The following is a 26,713-nucleotide window of genomic DNA, read 5'->3' on the forward strand; positions in this document are numbered from 1 at the left end:
TCTCAAGTTTTCTTGGGGCAAGAGTTTTCTCTCTGGGAGAGTATGCAGGCTAAAACAGCTAGTATGTGGGCTGGAGGAGGTGTGTCCAGGACCAATGAAAACAACAAAGTCTAACCTTAGATCTTGGGAGAGAGTAACACAGAGGCTCTAGATAATACCTCAATTTTATTTTTTTTAAGATTTTATTTATTTATTTGACAGAGAGAGACACAGTGAGAGAGGGAACACAAGCAGGGGGAGTGGGAGAGGGAGAAGCAGGCTCCCCGCTGAGCAGGGAGCCCGATGTGCGGCTCGATCCCAGGACCCCGGGATCATGACTCGAGCCGAAGGCAGACGCTTAACAGCTGAGCCACCCAGGCGCCCCAATACCTCAGTTTTATTCGGAAGATAAGGGAATTTCCTGAGGATGAATTCTATCTGTCCTAAGCTGTTGCACACATACTTAAAACACACTGTCATTCCCCACCTAGACAGGGTGGACTCGGTATATTCACTTGAAAGAAGTTTCTCCTGTTTCTGTAGGAACCCACCAAAACCCATTTCAATATATAATATGTGGGTAGAAAAACTCATTTAATTTCTCTCCCCCTGTTAGCTTTCCTTACAAGTCAGTTAAGTGCCCTCAGAGGTGTGCTAGAGAACAAGAAATGGGAGGGGAGGGCTGTGAGCAGGAGGCAAAAATCCCATAGGCAGGGTTAAGATGGAAGCAGGAAGAAAGCTTTCTTTCCTCAAAGCTGGGGTTAGCAAACTTCCACTTGTAAGGTAAATCCTGTCACAGCCTAGTTTTGTACAGTTTTATTGGAACAACACCATATGCATTCACTTACATATCATCTCTTGTCTTTCTCCCTACACCGGAGCGGTCACCATACCCTGTGGTCTGCAAAGCCAGAAAAACGTACTGTCTGGCCTTTTACAGAAAATGTTTTTTCTTTAATGATTTCTGCCTCAAAGGATCAAAGAAGGAAAGTGAAGTGTTTATAGGAATTGGGAAAAGTGCTGAATAAGGAGGAGACAACAAAGTTTAAAGTCGAGAGCAAGGGTCAGAGTCATCAGCAACATGATATATGCATTTTGGGGGGAAGGGCACTCTGTCCAATACAATGTCCAAGAAGTTCACAGCTCAGCTTCCACCTTCGAGATGAACAAACAGAGCATATTACTTTGATGCAAAGGGAAGAGAAGAGGAGAGGGAGTTGGTAAGTGCATGTTTACACAGGGAATTCTGGTTATCTGAGAAGCTTTTCTGGAAAGCACAGGATTTGCTGGATTGCTTGAACAAAGAAAAGGCAAGAGTATGGCAAGGTCAGTCCAAACTTTGGTTTTTCCTCCCTGAATTTGTCTGAGGTCCTTTTTTAAAAGAATTGCAACAAAATATCTGTGTAACATTCGCCATTTTAACCATTTTTAAGTGTACAGTTCAGGGGCAGTAAGAACATGCACAGTGTTGTACAATGATGTCTAAGGTCCTCTCAATCCGAGGTGAAGTCAGAAGCTAATTAGGGTAAAACAAGGCAAAAGAGGAGTGCAATGGTTAGAACACAGTCATACCAGACGTGGAAGGGCTGGGAGATGAGAGTCAGGGATGGACATATGCACCTGCTGATATATTGTTGTATTGTTGGTCACCAGGAAAACAATAGCACTGGGCCCCTTGCTGCCCATCCATCATGCCTTTAAAGGGTATCAGGAGTCAATCCACCTGTTTCCCTGGATTAAGAGAAGATTATCTGTTCACATCTACCAGCCTCAGGAATGCAGGGGTGCTCTCAGCAGCCTTGGGTTTGTCTAGGATAAGGTCTCATGCAGATTCACTAGGACAAAGGGAGGTAAACAGTGCCCCCTGCTGATCTGCACCCAGATGACAATGTCTCATTTCTGCTTCCATCCTCTGATCAAATTTCTCCAAAAAGAGATGGAAAAATTCTTAAGCCATCAGGGTAGAGTTTACCGAGGTTCAGAACTCTGTCCTTCCTTCCAAATTCCTGGGGGGGAGGGGAGAAGCCAGTGTACAGGTTACTCTACCAAGCAAATTATTTACTGTCTGAATTGTTTCCTCTAAATAGGCTTATTGCTCAGTATTTTTTATTTTTACTTTTTATTTTTAAAAAATATTTTATTTATTTATTTGACAGAGAGAGAGAGAGAGAGAGAGAGAGAAAGCATAAGCAGGGGGAGCAGGAGAGGGAGAAGCAAGCTCCCGGAAACCCGATGCAGGGCTGGATCCCAGGAAGCTGGGATCCTGATCTGAGCGGAAGGCAGACACTTAACCAACTGAGCCACCCCGGTGCCCCTATTTTTTTTTTTTTTTAAGATTTTATTTATTTATTTGAGAGAGAAAGAATGAGAGACAGAGAGCATGAGAGGGAGGAGGATCAGAGGGAGAAGCAGACTCCCTGCTGAGCAGGGAGCCTGATGCGGGACTCGATCCTGGGACTCCAGGATCATGACCTGAGCTGAAGGCAGTCGCTTAACCAACTGAGCCACCCAGGCACCCCTGGCGCCCCTATTTTTATTATTTATTTATTTATTTATTTAGTGAGTAAGAAGTTTATTTTTTTTTTTAATATTTATTTATTTATTTGACAGAAAGAGACACAGCGAGAGAAGGAACACAAGCAGGGGGAGTGGGAGAGGGAGAAGCAGGCCTCCCACAGAGCAGGGAGCCCGATGCGGGGCTCGATCCCAGGACTCTGGGATCATGACCTGAGCCGAAGGCAGATGCTTAACGACTGAGCCACCCAGGTGCCCCGAGTAAGAAGTTTATTAAGTGAAGATACAGAAAAAGCTCTCAAGAGTGAGAGAGGTCTGTTGGGACAGGGTTGCCAATGAGGGCCTTTAGGGTTGGTCTTTTATAGAAAGGGGGAGCAGGCTTGACCTTTGAGGGAGCTGAGCCTCTCGGGGCCCGGGAAGTGGTTTTTCTCTACCAGGAAACGTAAATCCTTTCAACATCTCTATTGATAACACGTTCAATGGCTTAGTTCCTTTTTAGGGGCTGGTTATTCTTTGTTGGTCACAGGTGATTATCAAAAAGTCCCCCACCCCGCATGCCTAGGGCGGGGCGGTCCGATTTGTCCCCTTAGCTCTGGTTTCCCCGCACCTCCACACTTGCTCAGTATTTTTAAAAGGAGATGGGGAGACAGAGCCTCTGGAGGGAGTGTCCTCAGAAGCGGGTATTGCAGGCAGCACCTGTCTTACCTACCAGCCCTTTCAGGTGTCAGGAGTCCTAATTCTAAGTCCTGCTCCACACCGTAATTCTGAGGGGAAAGGAGGCGACATTTGTCATGATGGCTTACTGGGAAAGCAGGGGGAGTGCAAACAAACAGGAGAGAAGGTGGTACGACGTTCAAGTCTCTTCGCTGCTGTGCTTCCAAACATCCTGCACGGCAGTGCTCGCAGAGGCAGCTTCCAGCTCATAAACAGCTCAAAGCAGAAGTGGCAGTGAAACTGGGGGAAGTTCCCACAGAACAGAGGCTCTCGTGGGGCTGTTGCACGAAGGGTCTGATAACAGTGATCCGTAACAGAGGGTTCCTTCCTGAGAACGTGGGGCATAAGATACCTTTCTCACCTGCAAAGAGAAACGGCCGTGATGATTAATGACCAAGACCCGAACGACCTAAGGCTCGGAAGGGCTGGCAGGTTGGTAAACCGCTGGTACGTACCGACTCTCGAAAGCGCCAGGGAAAAGACCGGCCCTGTAACGGAAACGGAACACTTAGTTCATAACTGATGCCAAACCGAAAGAGCAGTGCGCCCGCCTGGCCTTTCCTCCCACCCCCGTAATCCCCTTCACTGACGTTCAGGCGGTGGGAGAGACCCTACCCGGGCCGACCTGGAAGGGAGGCTGCGGAGCCGGGCACTTTGGAGGATGGGGCCCAGAAAGCCTCGGCCTGTCCCGGCACCTGGCTTCGGAGCCTGTGTGCGGTGGGTGGCGGCAGAGGCGCGTCGGGTGCTCGGTGCGGGAGGACACAGGTGCCCCGACCGGTGGGTGGCGGCGGGTCGGCGGGCGGAGGGGAGGGCAGCCCGCGGGGCCTGAGGAACCGGACGGCGACGCGCCTCCCGGTTGCCATGGTAGCCCGTCTCCGACGCAGCCCCGCCCCCCTTTGCTGGTCAGGGGCAGGCCCCGCCCCGCGCTCGCGCGGCGGGCTGTCCTCCTGCGGCCCGGCGGGGCAGGGCGCGGCGCTGACGTCACATCCGGGCGGGTGGGCGAGTTCCGGTATTTCAGGGCGGAGCAGGCGGAAGTGGGGGTGAGAAGCGGCTGCAGCGCCGAGCGGAGGAGGCAGGAAGCCAAGCGCGAGCAGGGGCTGGGTGGGCACCATGGCCGGGATCACCACCATCGAGGCGGTGAAGCGCAAGATCCAGGTTCTGCAGCAGCAAGCCGATGACGCAGAGGAGAGGGCCGAGCGCCTGCAGCGGGAAGTGGAAGGGGAAAGGCGGGCCCGGGAGCAGGTACGGAGAGGGCGAGGCGCGTGAGGCAGAGCGGGCGCTGCAGCGGCTGGAACCCCGCCTGGGGGCCCTCGCTTCGCTGCGGAGCAGGGTTCTCCGGCGCCGGCGGACTAGGAGATGAGGCTGGAGCCCGGAGGATGGGTGGGGCTCCGCCGCAGTTGGACCTGAGGCGGACGAGGGGGGCACTGGGTGCTCGGGGGAGCAGGCTTGACCTTTGAGGGAGCTGAGCCCGTCGGGGCCCGGGAAGTGGTTTTTCTCTTCTTCTCTGTCCCAGCTCATTCATTCAGTCCGTCCGAGCCAGGCGCGGCCGGGGGAGGGGCTCAGCGGCCTCTCCCTCCCCCACTCCTCCGGGAAGGGCGGGGAGGGGTGCGGAATTTGCTCTCGTTAGAGGTTTCCGGCCCAAAGGGTGAGAGTAGGTGGGTGCTTCTCTGGTCTAGGAGGGGCAGGGCCAAACTTACTGTGCGAGGGTGGGGGTTGGGGGTGGGAGCCGCCGGAAAGCCCCCGGCCTGGCCTGCTGGCAGCTTTTCCGCTCCCTCCTGCTCAGGAAATGAGGCAGCAATCGGCGGAGAGGAAGCGCGGTGCCCTCCCCGGAGGAGGCTGAGGCCACAGCACCGCCTCCCGTCCTCCGGCCTGGGCTCTTTCCTCTTACGGGGGCAACTGCTAACCCCGCGCTCTCAGTCGACGTGAAGGAGCAGAGGAGTCGGTGCCTCACTCGCCACGTTAGTGCAAATGTACGAGCCCACAACTTGGCCGGCCCTTCCCGTGATGACCCGAAAGGCAGGGACTTCTGCCAGACTCAGGCCCTTACTGCCGAAGTGTAATCAGTGCAAGCTGAACCGGTTAAGAACACTTCTTCAGGCACAGCTGATAAGCCCGTTTGTGTGGCCGAGAATCGGACGGAGGGCCAGTTTCTGTCAAGGTTTCTGGTTGACCCCGGCAGTGTGGTTGATGCAGACAAAATAATGAGTTCCAAGGGGCCTCTAGTGATGTGACTCTGTTGCTGTCCCGATTTTTTTTTTAAAAAAGATCAGTAAGTATTTGTTCAACAGAAAGTTGGAACATAGAATGTTGGTGGAATGAATGGTGATTCTTGAAACTGCTTTCTGTTTAGAAGTGGTTCTCTAGTTTTAGTGAGCCGTAAGCTTTTCCAGGGTGTAGGGTGCGGTCTAGCGGGTGGGGATGACCTCCTGACTTCAGGCTTTGGTTTTGGAGGATCTTGAGGCTGGAAAGAAAAGTAACTGTTGCTCAGATTTGAAGACCCAATGAAGAACTTTTGTGGTTTATTGGTTGGTATTCCTTGTTCTTTTTCTTTTTTCTTTCTTTTTTTTTTTTTTTACTGTTCCCCTGGGGAGTGGCTGAGAATTATTGTTTCGGCAGTTGCCCACCAAGTTAATACATAAAAATTGTTAGAGTACTCTTTTCTTTTTATAACTGGGCATGGAAATGCTGGGAGTTTGTCTTCCTCGGTCACCTTTTTCTCAGGGGTTTTTTCCCCTATTCATTATGCTGGTGACTTCTAATTATCAATTCAAGTGAGATGGACTGGCCTGGTGACTCTTTATGCCTAGGGACACTTTTTCATCTCTTTGTTCTTGAGACTAGATCCCCTTAAAGAGGAAGGCAGGATGGCTTTTAAAGAAGTAGCCATGTGTTGAGCTGCAGTCTTGGGCTCAACATTCAAGTATGGGCATCCTAGGAATACTTCTAGAGTGGATGATGCCCCATCTCCCCCCTCCCTTCCGCCCCCCAGGGTTTGCAGGAAAATTTGTCTCCTTTCCCCCTCACTCTTCCTAGGTGACTCTGGGGTGATAGGCAGCAGAGTGAGCAGCTTCAGATGTTTCTTGAGCTGTTCCTTTCTCAGAGCCTGAAAATTTGCATACTGAGTTGAAGTCTAGTGAGGAAGTTCAGATGGGGAAGTAGGGTGATAGTTAAATCTTGATGAAACCAGTGTCTTTCTACTCCCCAGCTTGAGGGAGCTTCATCGTTTGACTTTCTGCTCTGGCGAACATTGAACTCCTGAGGAGGAGACACCCCTGGGGAGGGAGGGGTGCTCGGGCTACCTGTTAACCTCTTAGGGTTTTCTGGAATGGGTTTTGCAGGCTCCTCCCTCCTCTGCAGCTAGAAACTCAGCACTCCCTGATGGTATCTCATGCGGTTAGTGGGATTGTCACTTAATTATTTTTCTGGTTGCTTTGTGTGAACATTCACTCTTTGTTGGGAAGGTGGAAGAATCCAAAGCTGAGTCTGGAGTTATTCTGGGATCCATCTTTTCTGCTTTCAGCGGGGAGATTGACCTTTTCCATTGTAGCGCCTTGTCAAGTATACTTTCGATTTTGAATCTCCTTTGCAGTTCTTGCTGAACTTAAACAGGGGGCATAAACATAATATTCAAATGCAGTCTTTTTCCTTACCTGTTTTTTGGTGGTAGTAGCAATACACATAACATAACTTACTATTTTAGCCATTTTTAAGTATATAGTTCATCTTATCTGTTATTAATACCTCTCTCCTAACTTCTCCTGGTATTCCCTCTCTTTTTTTTTTCCTGGTCTAAAAAATAGAGGCGTATGATTGAAGAAGTGAGTGGGCTTTTCTGGCTTTATACGCAATTCCTCGTCTCTGGAGGAGTTCGAATGCCTGAATATTGTGTGGCTCTCCTGTTTGTGGGGTCTGGTGGACTACATAACAGCCTCTATCACCTTTCTTTGGTTTAGATTTCCTTTCCTGCTGATTACCTTTCTCCTTCACATTAGAGCACACACTCACAGGGGAAAGGCAAATAGCCCTTGGCTCTGAGTGCCTCAGCTTAGACTCCACCTTTGCTCTGGGGCAATAGCTCTACTCCCTTCCCTCCAACTTGCCTCCTAGATATATTTGTGAACCTGAGCAGCCGTTTATTCACAGGCTCACTTTTAACTTTTCCGTTACTGGTTTCCTTTGAATTTCATCTATGGCTTTTTTCTAAAAAGAGAAACCCCGGAGTGGCAGAATGCCGGATTTAGGTTAATCCCCTTCTGTCCTTGGCCCTGATCTGCCTCCAAGCACCAGGGAGTGCCCTGTCAGTTCGTTGCCTGGAGGTGTGTAGTGTGCCTGGGGACTCTCTTCCGTAAGGAGGTTGGTAGCATTTAAGCCAAACTCATTTCCTAGCTAAAGCTGTGATCAGCCATCTTCTAATGTGAACAATCGCTGCTGTGTCCCTCCTCCTCCCTTGGGATCTTTGCTTCCTGGTCAATGGAGAATCCTATTATTACCTAGAGGAAATACCTCAGAGTGTATCCTTTAGGCGGGGCAGAGGTGGATGGGCTGAAAGTTCAAAAACATATCTGAACATGCCAACCCTAGGGTAATGGGAATAGCATAAAGTTTAATTTTCCCATTCTGGTTTGCAGAAGTTAGTCCCACCCAGTGTCTTTCAGGACTTGATTGATCTGGAAGAGACAGGTGCCGTACATAGGTTCTGGCTTGAAGGAAAAGTCTTCCCTTATTCCCTTAGACATAGTAATAGATCTTGATTCTGCAAACTTCTGTTTCATTGTAAAGAGAACTGATCCTCTGTGGGAGGAGAAAAAAGAGAACAGTGCCTGTGTCATCGTCATTCCCCGTCCCCCACCCCCACCCCCACCCCATCCCTGAAGCTTTTGCTGAGACACCCATGGCCGGTTCTGCTTTTGATCCAGGCTTGTTCAGTGTGCGCATGCCCTTGTGAGGGCACCAAGATGTGTTCTCTCCTCCCTTTTCAGCCTTGCTAAGAATTCTGTTGTAAATGATGATTTGTGGGAGAAACTGCTCGAGCCAGCCTGTTGTCATGGAAACTGAACACCCCGCCCCCGTAGCCTGTTATCTTCTACTCCATTTGGGTAACTACTGGTGAGCTGGATGGGGACTCAGATTTTATGAGCTTCTTCCAAATCTGGTTCCTTTTTTTCTTTTTGGCTGTTGTAGGCATTTGAATGGGGGAGATGGGGTAAATCATTGCCCTGGCACTGTTTTATAGCTCTTGCCTGATAGCTTGACTTGTTCTTGTAATCTTGACCTGTTGGCCTTTTTGAGCTTGTGAGGTGCAATGTGTCTTGTCCTAGGGGACATGGGACATCTGTTTTCCTGGAAGAGACAGGATCAGAGAATACTTGTTTTTGTGGTATTTTGAATAGTATAGTTAGAGACCCCAAATGGTTTCTTAGTAATTTCAGCTTATGTGGACTCCTTGCTATTTTTCTCCTGGGGGTTGGTGGTTATATAGTCCCAACCTACACGGTACTTTGAACATCTTGTGTTTGTATTTGGAAATTTTTGTGCCAAATAACCTGATTTTTTGTTGTTGTTTGTTTTGGTTTTTTTGGAGAGTGAGAGCATGAGGGGGAGGAGTAGAGGGAGAGAATCCCAAGCAGGCTCCACGCCTCCAGAGCACGACCTGAGCCGAAATCGAGTTGGATGCTTAACTGACTGAGCCCCCCAGATGCCCCCCAAATAACCTGATTTTTAATGGGAGTCTTTGGGCTATATCCCTCCCTATAGGGGCTGTGGCCCAGATTATTTCTGTAGCTCCTCCTACCCGACTGCCAGAAGGAAATCAGGGTAATAGAATTCAGGCAGAATCTGGACTGTAGAGAGAGATCATGTTAACCAAGCACTTGGATAAGCATCTGAACTGGGTAGCATGCAGAGCAGATTAAATTGTCTTGTACCTTGTGGTGGCAGTCAGTGTACTTGCCACCAGGAAAGGTGTACTGAGGGGAAAGGTAGTCCTGAGAGGGAGGCTTTTCTGCCAGTAGAATTCGTGCATATGCAGGCTGCCTCCTTTCTTTGTTCCTCACTCCATCGCGGAGGAGGAGGCATGGGATGGTTTGCATTCTAGCCTGTGCTTCACTGTGGGCTGGAGGCTGGGAGAGGACTGTCACAAGCAGTGAGGAGGGCGAAGCTGAAGGGATGACTACAGCAGGAGCAAGGAGCGCAGGTCAGAAATTTGCAGGCGTGGGGGTGGGCATGGAGGAGACATTTTCTTCTGCCCCCAATTTTTTTTGTAGGTCATCAAGGCAGGTAATTTTAGCTAGAAGAGGTCCTTGCTGTCACCTTTGAAAGGGTGGGGATGGGGAGTGAGTTGCAGGGTTGGGAGGGTAGGTATTCCAATGTTGCATCCTCTTGCTTTCGGGTCTGTACTGTTACTCTGAAAAATCTTCTCTTTGCTAGTGATCCTCCTGGTATATTAGGATAAGGTCATTGGAGGGTTAACAACTTGGGTTAAGCAGCAAATTAATCGATAATCCAAAATTCCCTCTTTGAGAAACTTTGCTTACTTATTTTTTCACTTTATGAGACACTTAGAAGAAAGTTGCTAAAGAGTAGAACTCCCTTCTAAGCCAGAGCTCAGGCAGAAGGGAACCTTCACTGGCCACCTTTTCTGATACTAGTCTGTTCAGGAGTTTGACGTGAGTCCAGAAAAGAGGTGGTACTAACTGGCACTGGGCTGGGCAAGGAACTGAGTTTTAAAACATGCTTCCTGTGGAGCACCTGGAAGTCCGCTGATGGGAAAGGGAGGAAATGGGTGTCTATGTCATCGTGTCCACATCTGCTCTAAGACAGGTGTTGCCGTGTTGGACCCTGGCTCCTTCTTGGCACTCAGCCCTGATCTTAGTCAGCTCTGCCTCTCCTTTCCATTCTTTTGTTCAAACACAGGCCGAGGCCGAGGTGGCCTCCTTGAACCGTAGGATCCAGCTGGTTGAAGAGGAGCTGGACCGCGCCCAGGAGCGCCTGGCCACTGCCCTGCAAAAGCTGGAGGAAGCGGAGAAAGCTGCAGATGAGAGCGAGAGGTGTGTAGATGAGCCTGATGGAGTGTGGTTTTCAGGAGCCCATGGCACTCTGAGGAGGGTTTCCTTACAGTCCTACTCCCCACCCCCCAAGTTTTTATTTAAATTTCACTTAGTTAACATATTAAAATAGTAATTTATCTTTTTGTTTCTGTTCTGCATATTCTTTTCACTTGAAGACAGAGTAAGGGTTACCTGGGTGCTGTGACCTTTTGTAATTGGTGTTACCCTATAAACTGATCTAATGACTCTTAAATAGGGTCACCAGGATGGCCTCCACTGAGTGAATCATAGACTTAATTTGTGAGGTTAGTCCCCCTAAAGCAGTGGTTCTCAGAGTGAGCTGCCAGCCCAACAGCACATGGGAACTTGGTGGAAATTCAGTTTCTCAGCCCTTACGCCTGATCTAGGAGTCAGGAACTCTGGAGGTGGAGCCCAGCAGTGAGTGTGGAATAAGCACTGTCAGCCTCTGCTACACCATTAGACTCATGGGAGTGAGGGGTGGGGATCATTGGGGAGTTAAAAATACCAGAATGCCTGGAATTCCACCCCAGTTCAGTGAGAGTCCATTGCGAGAGGGCCTTGTGTGTTGATGTTCTTGAAGTTGGTCTGATAATGTGTGTCCACGGTTGAGAACCACAGTCCTTGAACCAAATCAAAACTCATCTTTGGTGAAAATAGCCAATTGGCTTCTTGCCACCATGAGTTAAACTAGAACAAAGGTGTGTGGCGACATGCATGAGATCAGAGAGGAAGGCTTTCAGAATCGAAAATGCTCTATCAGAATATGTTGGCACAGTGCTGCTATGAAAATGAGAAATGTGGCGGTCTATACACTGGTACAGAGTAGTGTCCCAAATTCTAGAAAGTAAAGAAAACATGTTGCAGAACAGGGTAGTGTATGATTCTTTTGGGGTGTGGGGAAGTGGGGGGTGAGGTTTGTTTGGGTTTTATCTATATAAAACCCTTCTGCAAGGGTTATGAAGAGTTTTTCTTTGTTGAGCAGGAGTAGAGGTGGGGAGGCTTACTTTGTGCCCTTAAGCTGTATACTTAAATATTAATATTAATAAATATTAATTTTTTTATTAAAAAAGATGATTTTTATTTATTTGTTTTTTTAAAGATTTTATTTATTTATTTGTCAGAGAGAGCACAAGCAGGGGGAGCGGCAGAGGGAGAAGCAGGCTCCTTGCTGAGCAGGGAGCCCGATGCGGGGCTCGATCCCAGGACCCTGGGATCATGACCTGAGCTGAAGGCAGATGCTTAACGACTGAGCCACCCAGGCGCCCAAAGTTTATTTTTTTTGAAGAAGTATTAAAACAAATAAGCTAAGGTGGGGGGTGGTGTGGGAGTTCTTTTTAGATGGTAGGCAGAGTGGGAAGGGCTTCAGAAGGTGCCATTCGGAGCGCCTCGGGGGGAGCTGTGACAGACTCCCCGGGACGTCGGGGCCACGTTTGTCCTTCTCGTCTTTGGCAGAGGTATGAAGGTTATTGAGAACCGAGCCTTAAAAGATGAAGAAAAGATGGAACTCCAGGAAATCCAACTCAAAGAGGCCAAGCACATTGCGGAAGAGGCAGATCGGAAGTATGAAGAGGTGCGGTGCCTTGTGTTGTCGTCCTCGGTGTCACTGGGTTTCTGAAAAAGAATCATGGTAGAGGGAAGTGGCTTCCTGTTTGCTTCCCTGAGCTGTATGGGGTCTTCTCCTGTAGGTGGCTCGGAAGTTGGTGATTATTGAGGGGGACTTGGAACGCACAGAGGAGCGAGCTGAGCTGGCAGAGTCGTGAGTATCTTGCTCCCCAAATCTTGCCATATACCATTCTGTCCCTTTTCCTTTGGCTTGCGCATTAATGTGAATAAACTAGCATTCCTTCAACCTTGTTAAACAGGGCCTAGAGAGTGGGCTTTTTTTAGGGCCTGAGAATGGCTATGGGCTTTTCTAACTCTTTTGACTAGTGACAGGTGACAGATGAGGCTTCCCTTGTTTCTCGTAGGGAGGGTTTGCAAACTGAGGGCAAATAAAGACTAATTAATACATGGTGGACGGTTAACTTGCAGGCCCTACAGGGTCCTCCCACCTGGAGTCTGTTTCTCCTTGAGGCACTGAAGTGGCTGTGCTGACTTGAGATCTCTTTTTTACCAGATTGCCAGTCTGGGGAACTGGAGGGCAAGGGCAGATAGGAAGTGCTCCCCTGTTGGCACCTTCTGGGCCTTGGGTAACAAAGGCAGTGCTGATGCGCATATATTTGTGCTTCCTCTGTATTCCCCTCTCCCAGACATGACATCATGACCATGTGGTGTTTTCCCATTTTTTGGAAAAAAAAAATTTTCCCCCCGTTTTGCTGCTTGTTTCCTTGCTGTGTCCTTTTTGACCTTTCTCCCTCCCCACAACCTGGCTTGTGCGATCCCTGTGACTGTCACTAACAGCCGTTGCCGGGAGATGGATGAGCAGATCAGACTGATGGACCAGAACCTGAAGTGTCTGAGTGCTGCTGAAGAAAAGGTACTAACCGTTAACCCACAAAGAGGTTACGTGTGTGGTGTGGTTTCGTTCTGTTTTGTTTTTGTTTTTGTTTTTGTTTTGCAGCTGCCTCCCCTCCACTGGTTGATTTGTTGAGTGCTTTCTCATCTCTTCATGGAATGCTCCATTCTTTCCCACTTCCTTGGCATCTTTCATCTCTTTCCTAGTTGCTTCACCACCTCTCCACAGGGTCTCTCCCTCCCGTGGGTGATTTGGGGGACTGTTTGCTTGGGCGTCTATTCCCACCTCCACCCCAGCCAGCAGTTATGACTTGTTCCTGCTAGTGATCTCTCTCAAGTGTTCTATTAATATCCAAACATTCTAAGTCCTAGCCCAGGAGGGCCCAGCTTCTGACATGTTCTATGGTAGAGGGAGGAGGGTTGACACTTGCTCAGATGACCCGGGAACTTCTCTTTTCCCCAGTATGCCTTCCAGCTCTCTCTACATATAGGTTCAATTCACGTCTGTGTGTCTCTCTCTCCCTTTTTTTTTATTCTCTCCTTCTTCCCCTTTCCTCTCCTGCGGTATTTAAAACATTCACAGTAAGTGTTCTGAGCTGGAGGAGGAGCTGAAGAATGTCACCAACAACCTCAAGTCTCTTGAGGCTCAGGCGGAGAAGGTAGGGGCTGGTTGTGATAGTGACAGGCTTGGGGCCTGGGCCCAGCCCTGCCCTTGATGAAAGACTAGAGAAACCCATTCCTTACATAACCTAGTGAGATGTGTCCTTGTCATCCAGATTCTGGGTTTAATGCTAATTCCTGTGCACTTTGATTTCTTTAGTCAAAAAATCACTTCATGGTCTCAGGTGCTTGGGGTCATGTTCTCCTCAGGCTGATAACGCTGTGTGAAATAGCAGTAATCATTGGTCCCAGGAGGTTTTCTAGCAGACCAATAGGGGCAGCAAATAGTAGATATGAGACCTAGTAAGCAGTCAAGACAGATGACTTTTCTTTACCATCACGTGGGACTATTTCAGCCATGTAGCCTTGGGGTATTGCTACACCTACTCATTAAACAGGAGGAAGGAAAAACACCTCCTTGGGTTGATCTGAATGAGGTAAAAGCCTAGGTCCAGTTTAAAAATAAAGGTCTGGAGGATTCTAATCTGAGGGTATCAAGACTAAGGACATTGATTTGTGGATTTTAAGGATCTATTGTCTAGAAATGGGCCTTGCTTTTTTTCTCATGGGCCATTCAGCACATTAAATCAAGAGGATATTCACTGTAAGAGTGAATGTGGTGGCAGGGGGTAGGGTCTGTGTGAGGAATTTCCACTCTGAAACTTCTATTCTACTTCTCTTACAGTACTCTCAAAAGGAAGACAAATATGAGGAAGAGATAAAGATTCTCACGGATAAACTCAAGGAGGTGAGCTGAAGGGGTTCTAAGGAAGGGAGGAGGTGAGCTGAAGGGGGGTTCTAGGGAAGGAATCAAAACATTCAGAGGTGTATGACGCACTCTTTAGACTTAGACAAGCTGGCTTTGGTTCTGAAAGGTCTACATATTGAAGATGAAAGAGATAGAGAATCCTTCTTTTTATTGTCTCGTTCATCTCTGATTCTGTCTGGTGTCGCATTTCCCCCAGGCAGAAACCCGTGCTGAGTTTGCTGAGAGATCGGTAGCCAAGCTGGAGAAGACAATTGATGATTTGGAAGGTATGGAACCTGGGAGAGGAATTAAAGAGATACAGAGGAAGACCTTGCCCATTGACTGTTAACCTCCTTCCCTGTCCACCAAAGGGAGTTGGTAGTGACCTGGCCCATGCCTGTGCCCTGTCCTGTGCCACAGCTAGGTGAAATGGGTCAAAACCGAGAATTGGATTTTTACACATGCAACCTTTTCTTTTAATAAGACTTTACCTAATGCTGGAATTTGCATCCTTTCCTTGGAGGAGACTGGTAATGACGGCATTTACCTCCCAATTTAGTAGCCTTAAGTCTTGGTCTCTGGGTTGAAATGGTAGCCATACTTTCAGGAGGCAGTAAGAGCATGTGTTACCCCACGGCTACATTTGGCAATCCTGTTTATCACTGAAACTGGGGGATCTCTTAAGAGATGCAGCTGTGGAATATCCATGTCTCAGAGCTGACCAATCCCAGGGGCTTTCTCTTTTTAATATTTTATTTATTTATTTGCTGGGGGGTGGGGGAGGATAAGCAAAGAGGAGGGGCAGAGGGAGATGGAGAAGCAGGCTACCTGTTGAGCAGGGAGCCCGACTTGGGACTCGATCCCAGGACCCTGAGATCATGACCTGAGCCGAAGGCAGACGCTTAACTGACTGAGCCCCCCAGGTGCCTCTAAATACTTCTTGTCTCCGTATTTTGGCAACTATGTCTGCTCTAACGAGCGAAAATGTACTTTGAGAACTCTGAGATCTGCTTCTTTGGTATGCTCTGGGTAGCAGGATATTCTTACTTCGGGGGGGTTTGGGGAGGCAGCCTATAGGGCAAAGGGGCCAAGAATACTAGTCTTGCTTGGTAGATAGAGAAGAAGTGTCTGAGTATTAACGTGTGCTTTCTCCTTTTTCTATTTTTATTGTGTTATCCCTGCTAGGAACTGGGTTAACTGGGTGGGAGTGGTATCCTCTTGAGTGCCTTTGGTAACGAGTTTCTAGTCATGACTGTGCCCAGATTCTCTCTCTCTTTTTTTTTTTTTAAGATTTTATTTATTTACTTGACAGAGAGAGACACAGCGAGAGAGGGAGAGGGAACACAAGCAGGGGGAGTGGGAGAGGGAGAAGCAGGCTTCCGGCTGAGCAGGGAGCTCGACGTGGGGCTCGATCCCAGGACCTCGGGATCATGAGCTGAGCTGAAGGCAGACCTTAACGACTGAGCCACCCAGGCGCCCCTGTGCCCAGATTCTCAACCCTGACTACAGTTGATTAGAGGTGTCAAGAAATCCAGTGGTCCTGGGTGGACCGTGGATCTGAAAATGGCATGTTGTGGCCACCAGGACAGATGTTCTCCTAACCTGGGGTATTAGACCCACAGTCACACTTTTCCTAATTTCTAATGATTCCCTCTTTTCATCTGCTTCCGATACCTTTCACTCTGTCCCCTGGTTCCTCCCTGTGTTCCTGTGCCTATCCAGATGAGCTCTATGCCCAGAAACTGAAGTACAAGGCCATTAGCGAGGAGCTGGACCACGCCCTCAATGACATGACCTCTATGTAACTATCTGACAGCAGAGCGGGGCTGGGACCTTGGCTTGTGGGTGGTTGGGGTCATAGGCTGTGCGTAGTGTGCTTTGGTTTTATCCTTTGGAAACTAGAATCTTTATGCTGTCTTTAAAATACTGGTGCTGATTACTTACTGGCAAAAGCTGGGGTGGCATTTCATATTGAATCTGCGGTGGCACCCTGATCCACATGTGTTTTTTTAATACTTTTTATTCATAGACCCTTTATAACACCGTGATTTTTCTATTTCTCAAATTTAGTCTTCTCAGAGAGGATGCTGCTAAAGGTAGAATCATGTCATCATTATAACTAAGGACATAGGGCCCAGAGAGCCAGTGACTTGGGCCCTAACATTGCATAACAAAATTCAGACCTCCTGGGTGTATTTAATTTGTGTCCTGGTATTAAAGTTCAGAGGAAACACCCATGACTGGAAATACCAAATTCACCAAAGAATTAAGCTGAATCCCAGAGCAAGCCAGGCGGTAAAAAGCACCAAAAAGAGTTGTTGGGGACTTCATCCGTTTGCTGTGGACCCTTGATCCTTGACGCTAATCTGCCTCTTTGTATCTTTCCCACTAACCCTGAGAAGAAGCCAAATGACTCAGACTGCAGTGTCTGGCTGTCTTTTCTCATTCCTACTGCCTTCTCTTCCCTTTTCTCCCAAATTGCTGTGTAGATTGATGCTAGTCCTTACCTAGAGTCTCCTTACTTTTTCATACAGATAACTATCACCGTTTCTGCTCTGTTCTGGATCTGCCCCCTTTCCTCGGGGAACCCAACGCCCCACTCTCGCTCTGGATTCCATTTGGGTCGGCCTGGCTGGTCTCCAAGGCATTAGGATGTAGTGGGGGGCACAAAGCAACTTATGTATTCTTCCGCTCCTCCCCGCCCCCCCCCCAAATTAAAATGCTAAGCTGCCGGAAGCCTCGTGCCCCTCTGCATTTGTGTCATTGACAAAGTTGCTGCTGCCCTAAGGAGGAGCCTTGGGGGTGTGGTGTGGAGAACAGCTGTCGGTGACCCCCTCCCCTCACTTACATCATCAAAGCCACTTTTGTGTGTGTCTATTTGTTCTTGACATTTAAGCTCAACTGATGGGAGTCTGTCAGAGTGGTGGACTAGCAGAGGTTCTTTAGGGTAGGACTCTTATACGCTGGCTTCGGGAGTCCGTGAGTCGTTTACTTTCAGGCTCCTGAGTCTGCCCTCCTGGAAGGCTCCCCTCCTCCTCAGTCTCTTCTCTGATAGCGTCCAAGTGCCTCCCGATACATATTCTCTGCCCTTTCTCCAGTGGTTCAAATGTGCATCTTCAGAGCACCTGATGGACTCAAACGTATTACCACCAGACTTAACTAATTAGACCATCCGAAGTCACAGAAAGACAAACAATTTTCAACAGATTTTTATTTTCTTGTCCAAACCCTTCTCACATGTTTGAGGCTCACTGCCATTTGCCTGTTGGTGTCTGCTAATGGAATATAAGGCAGGTGATAAACGATTATTACTGGAAAAACTAGAACAACCAATCATGCATGTTTCAAATAACGTGCACAAGGTGGTAATAGTTTATTACATACATAAAAATGGTAAATTTCTGCTAGTAAAATTGTTCCTGGTTTATATTGTGGGATTACATAACAACATTTTACAAACTCCTATTCCAATTCCCACAGCTGGGATGGTTCCAGTGTGAATAGCGTGGCTCTCACTTGCACTTACCTAAGCACCTGAGTGGTGCTCAGCACACTTAGTACTCCAGTTTCTCAGCAGATGATATATTTCAGACTTGTTTTTCTTTTAAACAGAGCCAGGTAGAAAGGTTTTCCCTAATCTAAAACTTGAGGTCTTGTTGAATTCAGGTTTCTTTTTGTTTACACCATTTCCACCTGCTACACAGCCTTTCATTTAAGGTACAGATTGATTTATTCAGCAGACACTTATCTTTAGAAGGCACAAAGTTATTAAGGTGGGGACAGAAATAATCAAAGATGGAGGCACCATCCCTATTTTTAGGTTACCCAGAATCTAGTAGGCGAGCATATATATAAAGCTAAAGATGATCTGTGATCAGTGCCACAGATAATAAACTTGTGGAAGTTCAGAAGGGGAAAGAGGTTGATTCCAGTGGGAATGATTAGGAAAGACTCACAGAAGGAGGCACATAATAGGTATTTAATAAACATATTAAAACTTGCCTCTTCATTTTTATTGGGTTCTAAAAGATTGGTTTCCTGACAAACAGATGTTGGTTGAAGGATAGTGGGTATTGAGCATTTCGGTTAAAGAGAAGCAAAAAAGTAGAAGCATAGTTAGAGAAGGGAAGGATATAATAGCTGTAAAGGTAGATTTAGACAGAGTAGGGGCAGATGTGTGCTGAAATTAGGTGTGGAGTTTTATTTTGTAGGATGGGGATGCCACTGGAGATTTTGAACAAGGATATATTCTGGTATGAGTAGCAAAAAAGGAGTTGATTTGGTGGCTAAGTTAATATATTGCAAGGGGAGCAGATTATCAAAGTGATCCATTTAGATGACGATTCCCAAATTTTAATCATTTGTGTACTACTTGATGGCTTTTGTCATCTTCACATGCTCCTATCGTTTTCTTCACATTTACTCTTGTTTTCAAATTTGTCTTGCTATACATAATTCTAATTTAAAATAAGTTTGATGCATGCTAGTGATTTTTCCTAATGCACATTAAAACAATATAGCAAGTAAGTTTTTTAAAGTTCACAAGCGTATACTGTCAGAGATCTCTCTACGTGGCACTAGCAGTGAATATGCCACACTTTGAGGAAAACTGGGTTAGGTTATTGCAGTTTTCCCAGAGATGATCATCTGTAGAGAGACGGCACTGAAGACACACTATGGAGTGTGTGAGGAGGAAAGTCAGGAGTGGCTGGTTTGGAGTTTAGGAAAATGGTAGCTTTAAAGGTGTAGGGAGGTCACGTAGTCCTGGTCTGAAGAGGCAGGAGAGGGTAGAAGAGAAGAGGAGTCTGAAATACTGGCAGGTATCCAGGTGAAAACAAAATTGTGGGGATTGAGGGGATAGGCTGATTGATGTAAGAAAAATTTGGAACTCCATATGGGTGGCAGGCCATTTAGGCCATGAAAGTACATTTAGAACCCGAAAGACAGTTGCAAATGTAAAAGGAATGAAGCAAAAAGGAAAATCTGTGCAGAGGAGGAATCCAAATGGAACTGGTTGGAGGGATGGAAAGAGAATGAGTACCTTTGCTAATTTAAAAAGTTGACGGCTGGATGATTTCCAGAGGTTCTCAACTTCAATAAGTTGAGAAGAAAGATAGCTCAGGATGGGACATTGCATTGTCATTGATACTTTATTAATTCGAGGGTGTGTTTTGAGCATTAAGATCAAGGAGAGAAGCCATATATTTCAAGGAGCCAGAAGAGTGAACTAGTGGAAGGAAAATCAAGGCAAGACAAAGAGCCTAGAGCTGTGCTGTCCAGCAGAACTTCTGTGACGCCACGAGCCACATACAGAGCCCGTGGAGCGCTCAGAACGTGGTGTATGTGACTGAGGAGCTAAGATTCTGCTGATTGTAGTGCCTCTGACTTTAACAGCCACATGTGGTTAGTGCCTGCTTGCTCTGTTGGATAGTACAGTTGTAGATGTTTTAGTGTCTGGGCAGAAAGAGTTGACTGGTACAGAGAAGCGCTTCTTAGAAGCGAAAGAAGTATGTGAGGATGGAGAGAAATTGGGGAAAAGGGAGGCACTATACTTCTGGTAGGCCCTGTCTTTCCCCACGGGAATGACTGCTGTGAGCAAGGACGGAGACCAACAAGCAGGGTAGCGGAGTGAAATTTTAAATGCTGTGTCATGCTAAATTCATTCTTCCACTTCTTGCAGAAGCCACCCTATGTTACTTGAGCCTGGACTAGCTATGGGAACGGGGTCAAGCATCATTGGTAGTCCCAGAGCAAAGTATTTTGATCTCTTTTCCCTCTTAATTTCTTTTTTTTATAATATTTTATTTATTTATTTGAGAGAGAAAGAGAGAGAGCACGAGAGGGGGAGGGTCAGAGGGAGAAACAGACTCCCCGCTGAGCAGGGAGCCCGATGCGGGACTCGATCCCGGGACTCCAGGACCATGACCTGAGCTGAAGCAGTAGCTTAACCAGTTGAGCCACCCAGGTGCCCTCCCTCTTAATTTCTGAGAATGAACCACAGGCTGATGTGTTAAGAGTCCTTTCTAGCCTTCCTTGTTACTATTGTTGGGATGAGGCACAACATGGGACTGGATCCCAAGTCACCTGCTGCGCAGAACTGCCCTGTAGTGTTGGGTAGCCTTATCTTAGCCCCACCCAGTCTCTTCCTTTCTCATGCTATTGGTTGGATACCCCCCAGCCTTAATATTAGGGGGAAGTTAAAAAAAAAAAAAAAGGCAAAATCTGTTCCTTCTCATCTCTGGAATTGTGACGCTTTAGAGTGTGCACAGTTCCCTTTACTCTTAAGCCTTTCCACTCCCTTTTCCTGTTAGGGAATGAAATTGACCTGATTCAGACCAGTGAAGCCTAAGGATGTCTAGCATCCATGGGATCATTCCCTAATTAATTGGACATGCCCAAAAGGAACATCAGACCAAATGGATTCTCTGGCTTGCCTTTTTTTGTTTTATTTTGCTGTTACCAGGAAACCAAGAACTTTAACTAGTGAGCTGGTATCTGATCCTGAATTTTTAGTTACTAGAGATAGCAAGGTTAGAAACCTTACGTATGAAGTTCAAGGTGAGAGAATAACCACATTTATCTTTTGACCTTCTGTCATTCTTAGGGAACTGTGTGTTCTAGGATTTAATCAGACAAGAAAATGCTTCCATTTCTATCTCTTTATTACTTCCCTAAATGGAACCAGACCCTCACTGACCAAGCTGTTTTGAGGGACTAGATTCTGACAACACCCTTCTTTCCCAGGACAGGAGTGGGAGTCCCACTAACTGATTTGGACGCTACAGAAGAGTCAGGTGGCACTTAGAATCTGTATATAATACCACAGAAAGCCCAAGAAATGAGAGTTCACAAATTTGAACCCCTACATTTGTCAGGGATGCCCCAATGAATATGACAGGTCCAATCCCAGGCCTCGTGGAGCTTGAAGACTAGTGTAGTGTTTCTCAATGCTGAACTTTGGTCATTTAAACCAGGATAATTATGGGATGTACAGAACAGTCCTACTTATTGCTGTCCCCTAACCAAAAAATATGTGTAGGGTCCTCTAGTTATTGTGACAATTAAAACCTGCCCCACACATCTCCAAATTTCCTTCCAAGGGGAGAGAACAGGCAATAATACCACGTGTATTGAGAACCACTGGTTTAATGGGAAGTGAAATTTTAAAAGTTCGCTCTAATTCTGCCCTATAATACAACTATTATTTTGGTTATTCCCTCCCAGGATCATTTTGTATACTTACGTTTTCTGTTCTAATAGTGTACATAAAGTGGCAAGTATTCTTAGGTCCATATTGGTCACCAGCTTCCAGGTAGAGCTGGAGAAAACCTCTGCCCAGAGGGCAAGGTGCCTGAGCAATGCACCTTGACTGTGGGCATAATCAGCCCACAAATGCACTTGATTTTTAAGACAGAAGAGTATATCTTTATATTGAGGTCCTGAGACCATTTTGAAACAGACTGTAAAACATAGGGAGAAACTTGGTTGTGAACTTGAGAGTCGGAGACCAGGAAGGTCTGTCCCCAAATTCCTATTACCCCTGTGCTGGTCAGATGGGTTTGGTTTCTCTGTACCCCCTCTTTAAGGTGCACTTCAAGTGGAAAATAAAGTCAGTGATTTAAGTACTTAACTACTCTTAACCAGGAATGCTTTTGGTTAGGGGAAACAGCTTAACCATAGCTTAAATAAATAGGGGACTTAACTTTTCTCCTGTAATAACAAGTCCAGATTAGAGCAACTGTGGCCTGGTGTGGCTGGGTTTCTGTGAATTCTCTTGGCCCTCTCTTGAGGTTGAGATCTGTAACTTTCACCCTCACATCCATGTTAAGGCAAGAAAGAAAGCTAGTTTTCCCAGAAGCCTTCCAGCAGACTATCCCCTGTATCTCATTGGCTAGAACTGTATCCCATAATCACCCCTAACTGCAAGGGAGTCTGGAAAAACAGAACAGGATAATCGTGATTCACCTTCCTTGGGGCTGGACATGCTGCCGCCCTAACAGGATTTTTGAAAAGGCGGGTGGGGGTTTGATGGATAGGCCCCTAAGATGGGTTAACCACTGAGCACCTACAACAAGGAGCATTAGAAAGTAGGATTGAATGGGTATAGGGATATTGATCCCAATTTATCCTTCATAATACTGTACTGAGTGCTTTTTTTTAAGATTTTTTTTTTTATTTGTCAGAGAGAGAGAGAGAGGAAGAGCGCACAAGCAGAGGGAGGAGCAGGCTCAATCCCAGGGCCCAGGGACTTGATCCCAGGACTCAGGGATCATGACCTGAGCCGAAAGCAGATGCTTAACTGACTGAGCCCCCCGGGCGCCCCTACATTGAATGGTTTCACAGAAAATGTTCCAGCTTTTCCCTTCAGTTTCTGTCAAACCCTGATTACAAGCCAACTGTGTTCCCTCCTTTGCCCTGTTTCACTTGTCTGTTTCTCAACCCAGGGAATAAATACCTTTGTAAAGGAGATAGAGATACTTTTTTCTTTCTTAAAATGTTGTCCTTCCAACTTGTCAGTCAAGATATTTTATTTTGTTCCTCTGTTGGTCTTTCCACCACCTGACTGACTCTTTCTGCCCTCTTTCTGAGTCCTCCTTGTATCCACTCTGCCTTTCAGATGCATGTTACGTATATCAGCGAGTCAAAAGTCTCAGAGTTTACTTCTGGTACTCTACTAACCTCCCCTTTTTCTCTTTCTCCTCTGTTTCCTCTCCTCCTCCTCTTTCCTCTCCCTGGTGCTGCTGCAGAGTGTGTCTACAGCCAACTTGAGCGAAACCGCGTGCTCTCTAGCCAGCTGAAGCTAATGCTGCATGATCTCTGTGACTGACGGGCAGGGCTCACTGGTGCCCATTAAGCCGAGCGTACTGCTCACACCACTGACCTGGACCCCAGCAAAAGACTGATTGTTTTTTTTTAAAGTCATTTTGCCCTAAGCAAAAAAAAAAATTTTTTTTAAGATTTTATTTATTTATTTGAGAGAGAGTGAGCGTGAGCAGGGGGGAGAGGGAGAAGCAGACTCCCTGCTGAGCAGAGAGCCCAACGCAGGACTCGATCCCAGGACCCTGAGATCGTGACCTGAGCGGAAGGCAGATGCTTAACCGACTGAGCCACCCAAGCGCCCCACAAATTGCTTTTTAATTGGGGCACTGAGAATATTGTTGACTTCCTAATTGTACTGGAGAGTGAGAACAGTTGACACTGCGTTTCTGTCCCTTTCAAGAGATAACGGGTGATGAAGGGAGGGGCCTGAGAGATCATAGTGAGGAACCTGGAGAGTTTTCTGGTGTCCACCCTTACTTGCTGCTCTTTAACCTGTGCATTGACTGAAGGCTGTGTTCCGCCTGTGTGGATGTTTTCTAACAATAAAAGGACCAATTGGATAAGATGTCGTGACTGCTTCATCTGCAGGCCCAGAGATGGGCCCTTCTGACTGGGTGGAAAAAAGGGAAGGGAAAGAAGGGGGTATGGGGTATTAATAGTTCCATGTTGAGTATTTGCCCCTTGCCACCAGAGTAGTCTGAGTGGTTTGCTTGCTGAGCAGATTAGATTCTCCTTGGTGTTCAAGCCACTGGTTTCCTTCCTGACATTTTTCTTCTTGCTTCTTTTTCCATGTGTAATTGTAAGTAACTCTCACAGGCTAGTTTTGGAGAATAGCTCTACAAAAATCGCAGTTGAGGTTTTGCTTATATGTTTGGTTTATTCTTGGCTTTGTGTTCTTTATTGATTCTGTGATAGGCTATGGGGGTCTTTCATTTATCCCACCAATTGTTCCTTTCCGTGTTGGAGGAAGCCTATAACACATGAGGTTCCTCTTGCACCCTTCTCAGGCTGAGACTCTGTCTTTACTGGTAGGAACATGCCCATCCTTGTTCTCAGTGGTCACACCCCAGTGAGCCTTGTCAAGTAGGTACTGTCCTTTGGGCAAAGCCCAGAAGAAAGGATGGCTGATGCTTAAGGCTGCCTCCTTCAGTGACTGAAGACTGAAAGCCTTGGTTGGATGTGGGTGAATGAGGAAACGGGTGATAAGGTCTCCAGCCTCCTCCCCCAGAAGTACAGCAACACTTGCAACTCCAGCTCGAAAGCCAGAGGCCCTGCAGAAGCAAGTGGTGCAGTGGCTCACGCCTGTGTCTGAGAAGGCAGCCGCTTTGTTAGTCCGCAGCTTGCCTGCCGCAGGACTGATTCTCCGAGTGGGTAGACCTTGACACTTACTTCTAGTTTTGTAACATCTCTCCTTTACCCCCATTAGATAAGCTGAAATGCACCAAAGAGGAGCACCTCTGTACACAAAGGATGCTGGACCAGACTCTGCTTGACCTGAATGAGATGTAGAGCACCCCAGTCCCGCCCTGCCGCTGCTCCTCCCTCTGATCCCGACTCCGCTGAGGCCAGCCTGCCCGAAGCTGGCCTTGAAACTGAGGGCTGATCTTTAACTGGAAGGCTGCTTTCTCCTTTTGCCGCCTCTCCCACCCCAACCCCTGTGTCTTTTTCGCCAAACTGTCTCTGCCTCTCCCTAGAGATTCCAGTTGGGCTTGAGGCTGAGCACCTTTGGGAACAATGTTTAAGGGAATGTGAGCACAATGCAAAGTGTCTTTAAAAGCATGTTGTGATGTACACATTTTGTAATTACCTTTTTTTGTTGTTGTTGATGTAGCAACCATTTGTAAAACATTCCAAATAATTCCACAGTTCTGAAGCAGCAGTCTGTTCCCTTCCTCACATTTGGAAAGTAACTTTTCAGTTTAGTGCATACTGCCCTCTCCACAGAGGAGGCAGGGGCCTGCCTTACTGAGAGAGCCAGAGCCCGGAAAGAGACCCACTCTGGGAAGCTTCATTGCTTTGTCCAAAGTACCAGCCAGATTAGAAAGGTAATTCCAGGAGGAGTGGCCAAAAAAGTGTGGCTCAGGGTTTCAGCTTTAAGGTATCTTTGAGCAACTTTATTTTTTAATTTTTTTTTTCCATCAGAAGTGACCAAACAAATTAAGATGGTGAGACCTCTGTCTGAGACCAAATCCTTATCCTATCTTTACCCTAACTGCCCACGGAATGGATCATGTTCCCTTTATGTCGAGGTGACAGCTTATTTTCTCTCCTGCCTCCTTGAAGGAAAAAAAGAAAATTATGTGTTTGCCACTGATTTAGCCATATGAAACAAACTCATCTCATCACCCTTTGCTGGGTCCGAAGCTGCTGTCTCTAAAGTGCCATCTCGTGCTTTGTATCAGTTAGTGCTGGAGAAATCTTGAATAGATTATGTACAAAACTGTTTTTAAATTTTATATTATTTTGAAACTTTGCTTCTTTAGGGTTGGGGCACATTGGCCACCCTGTCTGGCTAAGAACTCTCTACAGTCTGTGGGCTGACAGTGTGCTGATCTTTTAAAGTTTCTTTCCCTCCCCAATTCCCCTTTTTGGTGAGGTTTCTGTGAGGCCTGTTAGGTGTGCATCCTGCAGCTTATTGGCTTAAAATGCACTCTCCTTTGGTGTGCTCTCTGGGGGCCGATTGGGAGAAAGAAACCAATAGTGCAAACTGTTTTGATACTGAAAATTGACAAGTGTCTTTTTGAAATAAAGAACCAGTCCCTCTAATCCTTAGACCTACTTGACTTTTATTTACTAATCCGGTTGTGCTTTCTCCACAGGAACTATGCAGTTTGAGTGAAAAATCAGATCTTTGTGGGTGGTAGCAACAGGATTTAGTAGAGATCACACGCTGTGGAAGCAGACCAAAACTGGGTTCAAAACTCAGCTCAGAGATTCTTACTTGTATGTCCTGATGTAAATAATTTAGTTTTTCCATCTGTAAAATAAAGATAATATGTGTTCCAGGGTAAGTGTGAATATTAGAGATAATAGTTCCGCGCCAGGCCTCTTACAGATTACTTAATTTAGCACTGGCACGTTCAGGGCGAGCTGTACCTTTTCCTTTACCACGGTGTTCATTCTTCCAAACCATGGACTCGGGGCTCCTTAAAGGACTTCAGCAATCTCTGGCACTGATCCCATGCCCCCCTAACTGCCCTGCGCAGCCTCTGAGCTGATACTCCGCTGCCCTTTGGAGAAAACAAGTGAACCCGCAGCGTGCTCCGAGCGTCTGGCGACAGCGGCCGACAGCGCGGTGCGAGTGGGTAGCCTCGGCGGCGGCCTGGGACACCTGCGGAGCATCGCCCGCGCTGGCCTGGAGGCTGGACACGAGCGTGCCTTCCTCGTAGAAACGACACAGCTTCCTTGGCCACGTCCAGCTCTTTATACTGGGAAATTTTTATTTATATTTTTATATTTATATTAAATTTTCATTTACACTGGGACTGGGAAATTTTTCCATTTACAGGCACGGACCAATGCTGCTTGGAAATGACGGCAAAATAAATTTTTGTCTAGGAACCGAACACAGGGTAGGCAGCAGAAGAAATTAGGCTGGGAGAAGTTAGCACTTCGTAGATGTTTTGCTTCTTTACCGTGAAAAACATCTGCTGCCTGAGAAGTTCTCGGGAAGTTGCCCTCCGAGCGGCGGGCTCGCCTCGCGCCCTTTCCACGCGCAGCGGCGACAAGCACTCCCTGGCGGAACTCCCACAATTCC

The 26,713-nt window shown here is 47.1% G+C and overlaps 2 protein-coding genes across 10 annotated transcripts; one reads left to right on the plus strand and one right to left on the minus strand.

Annotated features, from left to right (window-relative positions):
* Positions 1-159: 159 nt before the first annotated feature.
* LOC144382649 (uncharacterized) lies at positions 160-4,337 on the minus strand. Of its 3 annotated transcripts, none has more exons than XR_013450049.1 (3): positions 3,833-4,207; positions 3,663-3,695; positions 160-3,568 (listed from the first exon to the last, which is right to left on the minus strand). XR_013450049.1 is itself a non-coding variant. In XM_078078624.1 (3 exons), exons 1-3 carry the CDS (start codon positions 4,335-4,337, stop codon positions 3,565-3,567), a joined length of 552 nt encoding a protein of 183 aa, XP_077934750.1. In that variant the 3' UTR covers positions 160-3,564. The 3 variants fall into 3 exon arrangements, 1 of the variants encoding a protein (XP_077934750.1); XR_013450050.1 differs by having other exon boundaries at positions 3,798-4,207; XM_078078624.1 differs by having other exon boundaries at positions 3,823-4,337.
* On the plus strand, positions 4,315-25,728 carry TPM3 (tropomyosin 3). 7 transcript variants are annotated; one of them, XM_036086834.2, is made up of 8 exons: positions 4,315-4,449; positions 10,120-10,253; positions 11,727-11,844; positions 11,960-12,030; positions 12,675-12,750; positions 14,074-14,136; positions 14,354-14,423; positions 24,383-25,728. In XM_036086834.2, exons 1-8 carry the CDS (start codon positions 4,318-4,320, stop codon positions 24,463-24,465), a joined length of 747 nt encoding a protein of 248 aa, XP_035942727.1. In that variant the 5' UTR covers positions 4,315-4,317; the 3' UTR covers positions 24,466-25,728. The 7 variants fall into 7 exon arrangements, with proteins under 7 accessions (XP_035942727.1, XP_035942725.1, XP_035942729.1 ...); XM_036086832.2 differs by lacking the exon at positions 12,675-12,750 and adding an exon at positions 13,312-13,387; XM_036086836.2 differs by lacking the exon at positions 24,383-25,728 and adding an exon at positions 22,884-23,519.
* Positions 25,729-26,713: the final 985 nt, after the last annotated feature.

The sequence above is a fragment of the Halichoerus grypus genome, chromosome 7 (genome assembly GCF_964656455.1).
Source record: "Halichoerus grypus chromosome 7, mHalGry1.hap1.1, whole genome shotgun sequence".
NCBI classification, from domain to species: Eukaryota; Metazoa; Chordata; class Mammalia; order Carnivora; family Phocidae; genus Halichoerus; species Halichoerus grypus.